Raw genomic sequence first — 11,824 nt, 5'->3', positions numbered from 1 at the left:
TACAACGGTTATTATAAAACCTGTAATTTACGTTATTACAGGTTTTTTTGAAACCTGTAATATAACAAGTTCTTATAAAACCTGTTTTAAACGTTATTTTACGGTTTTTTTTATAACCTCTTACCTATAGGTTTTTATAAAACCTGTAATAAACGTTATTTGACAATTTTTTTATAACCGTTTTCCTCCAGTTTTTTTAAAACCCGTAATAAACGTTGTACAGGTTTTTATAAAACCTATAATAAACGTTATTTGACGGTTTTTTTAAAACCGTTTTCCTCCAGTTTTTTTAAAACCCGTAATAAACGTTGTACAGGTTTTTATAAAACCTATAATAAACGTTATTTGACGGTTTTTTTTATAACCGTTTATCTACAGTTTTTATAAAACCTGTAAATAACTTCGTACAGGTTCTTATAAAACCTGTAATAAACGTTACTTGACGGTTTTTTTATAACCGTTTATTTATAGTTTTTTATAAAATCTGTAAAATGTTATTTCACGGCTTTTTTATATCCGGTTATTTACAGATTTTAAAAAACCTATAAAATGTTTGCTTACCAACATGCTGCAAACCATAAGATTCTTCCCAGCTGAAAATTTAATATTTGAAATAAGAACGCTGAAATTTAAGTTTAGTGAAACATTATTTAATGAAGTAAAACTAAAACTAAAACTTAAAGTAAAACTAAAACTAAAACTAAAAATAAAAAATAGCTTAACTTAATTATGTTGTGGATTGCCCGTCAGAGGCAAAGGAGCTGGTGTTGGAACTGGTATTTCTGTAAAGAGAAAAATGTTAACTTAAATGTTGATTATAATTTTATTTTTTAACTTACGTGGACGGTTTTCCCATTGGAAATGGGGCTTGCTTCAAAAAGGATTTAAAAAATGAAGCACCCTCGGCTTCACTATAAGTGGGGTACTTTGATGGGACCGCTTCCAATATAGTTTTATTTAGGAACTTGTATTGGCTGAAACTTTTTTTGGCATTAGTCCCCAGCCAAGAATGTTCTGCCAGTAGTGGATCTGTAAAAATGCACTTGCAAATAGTGCGGATCGTTTTCATTCCGTTGACCCCCCCATATGAGCTCAACTTACGGACCTGAAAAAAAACAAAAATATGTTTTAAAAATAATGTGCTTTAAAGTGTGTTAAGTTTCGCATCTTTGAGTGCAATATGACACAGACTCCTAAACTTTTAAATTTTCTGAATTAAAGCTAAATACCTCTCTAAAGAAAGGAGACGACAAGTGTGACATAATTATTTATTATTTGTCAAAATCATTTGTTGAAATAAATGTAGCTGATGTAGGCACAGTCCAAGCTCTCGTTTATGAGATATTCCAGGTTATTATTTTAATTTTCAAATGGAATACCCGTATCTCAAAAACGAGGGCTGGCAGGAAGATTCTGATTTCGAATTCTAGTACAGCACATCAAAAGTGGCTTTGTTTAAGAAAATTAAAAAAAAAATCAATTTTATTGGTCTGTGTTATATTGCATTCAAAGATTTCAGGATAAAAATAACCTTTTAACATAAACTTAATATTTTTAAAGAAGTAACAAATGAAAATGAAATCAATATAGAATCTATTGATATCTTATAAATTCAAATATTTCATATATTTTGGTACTTACCAATTTTTTTTTTAACAATCCATTTTGATGGAGTTTTTCCTCCATTTCCTCAATTTGTTGGACAGAGGTAAGTGGGAAAATTTCATCAAGTTGCAGTTCCTCATCCACTTCTTCTGGATTGTCTTTTCCAATTTTGGACGCCAACAAATTGACCGAAACTTCGGACTTCGCCATGAATGCCTCCAGCATTCCTTGCATGGCCTGCACCTTCACCTCAGTGGAACGCTGTCTTTCCAAAATTTCATCTATTTTGGACGATAGTTCCTTGAATTGGGTACTGGCTGTTACTCAGCTGTTACTAAGAGGGACTGGGGTTTATCCTATTCAAATAACATTGGATAAACCCCAGTCTAAGATAAGCTGGAGTTTAAAAACGACTTTGAAAATAGTTATTTTATTTATTTTTCAAACTCAGAAGTTATTTTCCAAACTCAGAAGATATTTTTCAAACTCAAAAGTTATTTTCCAAACTCAAAAGATATTTTTCAAACTCAGAAGTTATTTTCCAAACTCAGAAGATATTTTTCAAACTCAAAAGTTATTTTCCAAACTCAAAAGATATTTTTCAAACTCAGAAGTTATTTTCCAAACTCAGAAGATATTTTTCAAACTCAGAAGTTATTTTCCAAACTCAAAAGATATTTTTCAAACTCAGAATTTTCCAAACTCAAAAGATATTTTTCAAACTCAGAAGTTATTTTCCAAACTCAGAAGTTATTTTTCAAACTCAGAAGATATTTTTCAAACTCAGAAATTATTTTTCAAACAATATTTTAAATAAATTATTAACAAATAACAATTTTTAATATTAATTAAATTAATGATTATTTGACCAATTATTTGAACTATTAATGTTTATCTTGAATCGGGCTTTTTTGGTCACTTCCTTTTATATGCAAATAAAATAAAATAGTATGAAATAAAGATTTTTATTTGCATATAAAAGGAAGTGACCAAAAAAGCCCGATTCAACATAAACAACAATATTTAAAATAAATTATAAACAAATAACTTACCTCTTAATAATTTTTCACAGATAGATATTTTTTTTAATTTAACTTATATTTTTTCACAATAACTTTCGCGCACAATAACTTGACACCACCAGCCACAAAGGAATACTGAGAGATCTGAGAAAAATGAGAGACAAAAATATGATGGGCGACGCGCGAGCGCGACGCTCGAGTATGGTGAATGTGTATGTGTGGAGAGTTGTTGGTTAGTTGAAATTGGGTTGGAACTTAGTTGAAAAATTACCAGGGTTGTTAAAAGGTAAATAACGAGTTGATTAAAAACTTATACGTACTTATAGTAGTTATTTAAAAACTTACTTTAAACTTAGGATTTATAATGGGTTAATTTTAAACCAATAAACAACTTTCATGGTAAAAAGTCAGTAATTTAAAATCTCGTTTCAAACTTAAGGTCAAATTTGGTTAATTTCTAGTCTATAAATAGCTTTTTGTGTAAAAAAAAGGAGTTATTTAAATACTTACTTGAAACTTGTAATGAAAATCTGGTTATTTTTTAGCCCATAAAAGACAAATAAGGAAGTTAATTAGAAACTTACTTTAAACTTAGGATTTATAATGGGTTAATTTTAAACCACTAAACAACTTTAATGGTAAAAAGTCAGTAATTTAAAATCTCATTTCAAACTTAAGCCCAAATTTGGTTAATTTCTAGTCTATAAATAGCTTTTTGTGTAAAAAAGGAGTTATTTAAATACATACTTGAAACTTGTAATGAAAATTTGGTTATTTTTTAGCCCATAAAAGACAAATAAAGAAGTTAATTAGAAACTTATTTTTTAACCCTTAAAACACAAATCTAAAAGTTATTTAAAAACTTATTTATGACTTTGTGTCAAAAACGAGTTATTAAAATACTTTTCTGAAACTTTTGAAGAAATTTGGTTATTTTAAAACCAACTTCAAACTGAGGTTATAATTTAACCAAAAAAATTGGGTTGAAAAAATAACAAGAATGTAACCTGGGTTTTATAAAAGTAAATAAATAGCCAAAATATTTCCTTAGTTTAAAAATGGAATTTTTGAAACTAATTTATGACTTAAAAGTTTATTTTACGTATAATTTTAACCCAAAACAAACCTTCGAAAATACTGGGTTTTTTTTCTAACCTAAAATTAACCACAGACTTTTAACAACCCGTTTATAGCCGCTTTATGACCGCGGTTATTTGCAGTTATTTTATAACTTTGGTTATTTTGTAACCGAGGTTTGAAATTGTTACTTGGGTTAGCCCAGGAGAGCTTGCCAAAGTTTTATTTTTACTGTAAAATTTTACACATTACCGAAATAAAAAAAAAAAAAAAATGGCACATTTTCAAAATCAAAATTACAACAAATCGCCATTTACAGAAATCCATTTTTTATTCTTGTTTCTTAGATATCCGCTGCCATAGATTTTTTTTTGTCTGTTGTCTGCTACTTTCGGGGTCATAATATATTTTGTACTTCGAACTATATCTAAGAGCAAGTAGGTACGTTGATTTTTTGGTGTATTTTAATAGTATTAACTTTAAAGTGTATGGTTTTTTGAACTACAAGAAGGGCTAAACTCGAAGATTGTTAATTGCCGCATGCCAAACAAAAAAAAATACAAAAAATACTGGGATGCCATAGAAAAGAAAATATTAATCGTTATGTAAAAACAAAGATTTTAAAATAATTTGTCCGTTGGTTTTCAAAAACTGATTTTTCGAAAAATAAAGTTTCCAATAACCCAAAAGTTCTTACTTTAATTATAAATTAGGTCGCAAAAAATTTCATCGAATTGATTTGTTGGTATGTTGTTAGAGTATACATACAAGTGTATAGTACAAAACTAATTTTACAGCTTTTTTGTTTTATTTTTGCATATAAATTTTAAAATGTGGATATGATGAAAAAGGTTTAAAAAGTTTAAATTTGTATAACTGCTGACATATCAAAAGTCTCATGGCTTCATTAGAAATGAACATCTGTGCGCATAAAAAAGTTCCTTCTGAGTATTTTTTTGTAGATTATTCAAAAAGTTTTACCATTTTCCAGAAATGCTCTGTAGTTTCAACATTTTTCTGACTGATTGGTTTTGTGTGAATTCAAAATTGATTTAATGCTGCAACTATTTCAGTTTAAAGACTCTCTCGTACATTTTAACTATTTTCCGATATTTCATCAATTTTTTTATTTTAATTTCAAAGGAAATTACAAATTTCACAGCTTTGAAAATTTAGTTGGAAATTATTTTCACAATTTTTGCAAAATTCACTAGAAAATAATAATATTTCTAAAAATTTGATAATACAATAACACATGAAGAAACTTTCAGCTGATGGCTGCCAAAATGAATGCAATGAACGCATGAATGCAATTCAGTACTTTCACATGAAAACGGGAATTATTTTTCTGTGCTTCTTAGAATCAAAGTAGTTTCCTAAAAATTCATGTCTATTTAAATACATTTTAAGAGCTTTTAACATCGCCCTTGAACTGATTCTAACCAATAATCAAATTAAAACATAAAAACAAAAATGTGTTAGAAGTTCAAATTCCCTGCTGGTTTCGACAGACGCTTATGAAAATGTCTAGTAAATGTTTGAGTTTTCAGAAACCTAATACATTCGACTCTTTGACTGAGATTCCACCAAAAACGTTATTGAAAATTTTCAAATCATTCTCATTTTTCAAAGAAGAATTTAAGTCTCAAGCCAACACCCTGGTTGGTTTCGATTTAATTCTAGCAAACTTGAACAAATTCCAAGTAAGTATCTATAAATAGACCAATCTATAACCAAAATCAAATTGAATTAACTGCCTCTGGCAATGACTATGAAAAAGTTCAATATTTTCAGAATATCTCAGTTTAAATCAACATTTACTCTAGGTTAGGATCGTCATCGTCATCCAAGTCGTCGTCTTCTTCATCGTCACCGAAGCGAGAAAAAATATTAAAAACAATAAAAAAAAAAAAATCAGAACAAACTCTTTTCATCCTTGATTTTGGTATCCACATCCTCCCACCATTTCCACTTGCCAACTCCGCATGCCACCAGTCGCCTTGTAGTCTCCACGCTGCAATCTCAGAAATTCAACTCTCTCTACCAAGCCGAGTAATTGATGCAAATAATAATTCTCTTGCATATTGTACTTTGCATTATAAGAATTTCTCGGGTTAGGGGTTAGGTTTACCTTCAGCGAACAACTAAAAAACCAAACCACCCCTCATTTCCACCATATTTCAATGCGAATCATCGCATAACAAGGAACAAATTTAGAATTTCAATTTCGCAAGAAATCCTTGCGCGCTTATATTTATTCAGCGTTTGTTCAACCTAAAAGGAGTGCATTTCTTATATTTCGTTTTTTTCTTTAAACAGACTTTACTTATATATATTCATAGCCACACTACACACAGAAAGATAAGACAGAAGCTAAAAGTATAACTTTGTCTTTTTAATATTTGCATGAGCCAAACAAAATGTTATTGAAACTTTTCGCTTGCTTCGCAGAGAGATTTTATTTTGTCAGGACCAAGGCATAATCATTTAAATAATAATTTTTTATATTTTCTTCATATTTTTTTTTTTGTACCAAAAAATGTGAAATGAAAAAAAGCAGATCCAAGCCCAAATTCGATGACATTGAGGAGGCGTATTTAAATATGAACAATTTTTAACCATGTGAAAAAGGACATTTAATTATAATAATACCTACTCGTATGGTATAAAAAGGATGCTCAATGGAGTAAAAATAAACTGCTGCTATTCGATGGAATTGGACTTGTGGTTGCAGCATAATTGCAAAAATTTATCGCATTTGTTTTTTTTTTTCGATTTTTCGTTTTGGAAGGACATCCTTGTATAGTATAACGCACCCGTTGGCTAGTTCTGTCATTGACTGCTGGTATATTGGTAACAGGCACCAGACACCAACCAACACTGTCAATATCTCTCTCTCCTCGTAGTTCATGGTTCTGGCTTAATTTGCAATTCCTGTTTTTTTTTTTTGTTTTGTTTTTTTTTTTTTTGGGGAGAGGAAAAGAATACGTCACATGCAACGTGATATAATTTGTCCATTCTGCTTTCTCTTTGGTCTTTCGGTCAAAATGAAAGGAAGCATGCTTTTGTGGTATGCTACAATAATCGAATGACTGAGCACCGGACCGTGGTGGTTTATGCTTCTCGGAGACATTGTATTCAGATACTGCACTGCACTCAGAAAATATTTCAAGGATTTGTGTGGGTTTGGTAAGAAATTTTTTATTTATTTATTATGCCCCTCTGTTACTTAAACTCTACCTCTAAAGGAGATTTTCAGAATTGCACACATTTTGTTGCATTTTAAAGTTCAAGTTATGATTTGTCTTCACTCAGACCGTATTGCACTGGACCGAATTTTATTTTATGTATCCTTAACCAACTACCGCATATCCTGACGCCTGACCTAGATAAGAACAGTAGCGTAGGTACTAAAATTGAAACCAATGACACTGTATTTTTGTATGCTGATTCCGAATCCGAAGTCAGAATTGAACTAGCACGTCACGTTTTTTATATATTCCCATAAGAAAATCTCAAAAACCCATTTGTTTGCTGTTTTCGAAGAAATATTTTGGCATAATGTAATCTTTTTCAATTAAAATTGTTACGGTTTATGAAAGAACTTATTTTTTTCTTTCAAATTCAGTTTCAATCTTCTCAATCTCCGAGATATCTTAATTTAAGTAAGTTTAGTAGGTTTGGTATATCTTACCATAAAGAAACTGATCTCTAAAAATTAATATATCTTTCTCCCGAAAACAAAAGTATACTTTTCTAATGGACTTTAGTGTGTTGATTTTGAATCCGAACTCAAAAAATTTCGGTCAGCTCTGGTTTTTAAGATATAGTAGTTTTTTTGAGATTTTCTAAAAAAATTACTTGATTTTGTGATACTATAATGCGAATATCTTAAAATCCTGACGTGATAGAGTTTTTTTTTTTACTTCGGATTCTAACTCAGCACATCAAAAACTATAAGAAAAGTATACTTTTGTTTCTAGGAGAAACAAATCTGAATCTTAACAAGGCAGTTTATCGAATGGTTTATAACAAATAAGATATTTTTATATAAAAAAATAGTACCTATATAAAATTACAAAACACGTACAAATTTTGTTTAATGTATTTTATTATGGTTTTCTTTACATGTTTTGCTTTTTAAATATAATGGGCATTGATATTTTACATTTTCCTTAGCTAAGGTGCTTTTGTTCCTGTAGGATTTACTAAAAAGTGAAGGATTTCGAAGTGTCTGCTTTTTTTGTCAATCAGTATTTTAAAAAATGAGTAAACATTAATATAAAAGAACATATTTATTGTCAATCGATAGGTCATATTATGAAGAATAAGTCCTCCAAATTTGAGCTCAATGCGACAAATAGTTTTAATTTTATAAAAGTTCAAATGAATCTAAAAGGGTGATTTTTTAGAAACTACCCACATTTTTCAAGAATCATTTTTACAAAAATGGTACCTAATAGAATTTTTCGGAAACCAGATTTCGATTCAGAAAAGTCTTATCTTTCATAATATCAAAATATTATTTGAAGGAGAAAAAAAAAAGTTAAATTTTGCAGACCAATAATGTAATTAGTTCCTACCATAACACCTTATCAATGTCATGAGCCATGAATATTCATAATATTTTAGTTTTACTTTCCACCGAAATTTGAAAGCACATAGCTTTCATTTGTTTGAAATAATTTCCACAATTTTTTAAATTCGTTGGAAAATAATAGTTTCTAAAAAGTTGATTATACCTTATCGCAAGAAAAAATATTCTACTTGCTGCCAACACGAGTTCAAGTCAGACTCAGTATTTTCACATGGACACGAGATTTTTTTTTTCTTTCCTAGAATCAAATCATTTCCTTTTATAATTTCAAATCATAATAAATGTGGCCAAAAAAATTTGAAAATAAATGCATTTTATATTACGAAAAAGTTTTTAAAACGACATGTTAAAATTTTGTCAATCATTTTTTATTTTTTTTATCTTCAGAAGCCCTTCATTCAATTAACTTAACTTTCAATTTTACAAAAATGTGACTAAGCTGCTAGCTTTTTAAAAATGATAATTAAAATATTGTAGGTGCTGCCGTTGTGTTCAAATATATTTTTTTTTGTCTTTGAAGTCAATTAATAAGAAATTAGCATCTATCGCTTAAACAATGGAAGATTGTACCTCACTACTTTATAGTTTTTTCCTAGACAATCTTTTGGTATCAATTAATTTATGAAATTTAAGAAAAACTTTTGAAAAAAAATTTTTTTGTTCAAAAAAATCTTCAATTAAATTTAAAAAATCAAAACGGCAACATCAGAAATTTTTAATCTATAGACTTTTAAGTATTTTTAATTACGTATGTTTGAAAAAAAAAAGATTATCAAATTCTAAGCTCTTCGGCCGGGTTTCCTAATATTGCCATTTTTCGAGCTTTAGTTACTTCACTAATTTTCAACCAAGTCATTATAGAAATATTTTGAAAAATGAAATTGATTTTGAGATTTGTTTGTGACACAAAAGCTATGTTTCGTAAATCAGCAGTTCCTTGCTTTAAAATACCAGGATTTGAACATAAGTTTAAGTTATTCATCTGCTCCCTAATAATTTTATTAAAAAAAATTAGAAATGCTATTTTATGTATAAGGGTCAAAATCATGGAGGTGGAAAATTTGATGTCCAGGCATTTTTAAAAAATCTAAATAACATTTATTTACAGCTTTTTTCTCATTTACCAATTAAAATAGTTGGCACGCATCTAAGAATATAATTTGTTTCGGTTAGAAAAGTTTCCATTTCTTTTTATTGCATTTAATATACCCAAAAAAAGCGTTCCCGGACATGTCCATAACTCAAAAACTGAAAATCAAATGGCTTGAAATCACATAAAAGTTAGTTATTTTTGAGTATTTCTTTTCTTAACACTACATATACCTACACAATACTCTTTATTAATTGGTACATGTCTTACAAAAAAAATTAAGTTCTGTTATTTTTTATACATTGATAAGAGTTGTCCCAAAAAAAATGACGCATAATACCAACATTTATTAATGTATCAATATTTTAATCATCTAACGTAAAAAAGGTTGCTGCAAGCAGTTTTAAAAATTAATTTTATATAGATTTATCATTCCACACCTTTTTTTATGGATAAATACATAAAATGTATGTAAGAAGCGAGATTTAGTTTCATTTTTAAGTACCGTACATCAATTAACCGTCATTCCGGGAACGCTTGTTTTGGGGTATAGTTAGATTGAAATTTAAGTTTGTTGATGATATTATGATCAAAAATCGAGACCAATACAATATAATCTCAAAAATATTTCGTTTTACTTTGTGACATAAAAAATAAAAATAAATTACGGTCAAAACTTCATTTCCGGGAACGTCATTTCCGGGAACGCTCTTAGAATCTGAATAAATAATGTAGTCTTACACTCATAATTTTGCATTTTTTTTGGGTATTTTTACTCAGTATCCTATCTAAGTATGGCTGTAATAAACAATTTTATCAAAAAAGTTGCAACAAAAACAGAAGAAAAAATTACTTATGGCCTAAGTGTTTCGGAGGTGCATAAAAGCATTTTTTTTTTTTTTTTTGAAATAGGTCTCTGTCAGAAGAAATAAAGTTATATTTGATTTATTTAAGACCTACTATCTTAGTATAATAAAATATATATCATTCACATTGATACTATTTCAAGACCCCTAAAGTAGTTTTAAAGAGATCGTCATCATTTCGAGGAACGTTTTTCTAGTACTAATTTTTGGGGTTTTGCGGTAAATTGAAAAATGTACATTTTTGTGCTCTGCCCGTTCATGAGCAGACAAATTATGGCTAAAGCGAAAATTTGAGCATGAAATTTGTAGCATAAAAGAAAGTTGATTTTTTAAAAATTCGGTCATCGAAATTTCCCACCTCCATGATTTTGACTCATAAACATTTGTGAATTTTGTTAAGTGCATTTCCCAAAGTCCAGACACCCAGAACTAACAACACAACATCAAAAAAAAAAAAGTTTCATTGAAAAGAAGAAAGTGTAATCCTTTTTACTGAAAATTATACTAGAATGCATATCACACTAAAAAGCAATCCAACATGATAACGCTATTATGTAGATACTCTTAACACCATGGCTTTTATGTTGTGCAGCTATACTAACGTTTTATACTTTATGTTTGTTCTTCGTACATTTTTTTTATCATGCAGTTGTTTTTGGTTCTGTTGAACGTTTGTGTTTCGCTACTTAAACCATCATCGCTAGCTAGCTTTTTAACTTCTTGCAGAGAGTGTGTAGGTTGGAAGGTATTCGAGAGAGCGAAACCACAAAAAGTCAACCACTATTCCCGTTGTGATCTTTTCCTTCTAAGAAGATACAAAATACAACAATAACGAGAAGTAGATGACAAAAAAACTATATAACTAGGTATATAAAAAATGTTTCTCTTTTACATTTTGAAGCTTTATACGATGTATGAATTTTTAATTTAATTTAAGGCTAAGCTTTTGATGTTTCACGCCTCTATAATATTTAGCAGTATTGTTGTGTTTGTTGTTTTTGATGGGATAAATTTAAGAGGATACACTTTGCTTGGCAAAGAAGACGATGAAATAGAAGAAATAGAAAAAAGCTAATGTTGATATTTTCTAAGAAGGGATTTATTTGGAAGCAGGTTTCCTGAATATTGTATTTGAAACTCAAAAAACATAAAATAATAAAGTTGGGAAATATAACGCTTCGAGAAACTAGAATCTATATAGTTTTTCAATTAAATTAAATATTGGAGGATGAAAAATAATAATTTTGATGTTTTCGTTCAACTAAAATGCTACTTGTGATTTTTTAATCAAAAATTATTTGTATAAAGAAACCTTATATTATGTCAACTTATCAATTCTTACAAAAAAAAAAGTTGAGATGACAATCAAACATGACATTACGATGATAGAGAATGCGAAAAAAGTGGGTCTTGACAGTCCATCTGCCATTCTGTCAGGATGTCTATCGGTATGTATAAGGACCTAAAATTTCTAAACTCATCGGCCGATGCATTTCAAACTTGGTAGGTAGCAGTTTTTTTGTTTTTTTTTTTTACAAAGGGCTTTTTGGAATTAATTTTCTTGGAC

The 11,824-nt window shown here is 29.0% G+C and overlaps 1 protein-coding gene across 1 annotated transcript; it reads right to left on the bottom strand.

Annotated features, from left to right (window-relative positions):
- Positions 1 to 216: 216 nt before the first annotated feature.
- LOC129919888 (uncharacterized) lies at positions 217 to 2,031 on the bottom strand. The gene is made up of 2 exons (XM_056000985.1): positions 1,642 to 2,031; positions 217 to 1,105 (listed from the first exon to the last, which is right to left on the bottom strand). The coding sequence occupies exons 1-2, from the start codon at positions 1,837 to 1,839 to the stop codon at positions 836 to 838; spliced, it is 468 nt and encodes a 155-aa protein (XP_055856960.1). The 5' UTR covers positions 1,840 to 2,031; the 3' UTR covers positions 217 to 835.
- Between the last annotated feature and the right edge of the window lie 9,793 nt (positions 2,032 to 11,824).

Source organism: Episyrphus balteatus, chromosome 4, assembly GCF_945859705.1.
Source record: "Episyrphus balteatus chromosome 4, idEpiBalt1.1, whole genome shotgun sequence".
NCBI lineage: Eukaryota > Metazoa > Arthropoda > Insecta > Diptera > Syrphidae > Episyrphus > Episyrphus balteatus.
Note: the sequence above shows the minus strand (reverse complement) of the source record. Positions and strands in the feature narration are given on the sequence as shown.

Excerpts from the sequence above, each read along its gene's own strand:
- LOC129919888 (XM_056000985.1), bottom strand. The coding sequence starts at position 1,839 with ATGCAAGGAATGCTGGAGGCATTCATGGCGAAGTCCGAAGTTTCGGTC. Across the intron at positions 1,106-1,641 it reads GATTGTTAAAAAAAAAATTG|GTCCGTAAGTTGAGCTCATA; the intron begins GTAAGTACCAAA and ends GTTTTTTTTCAG.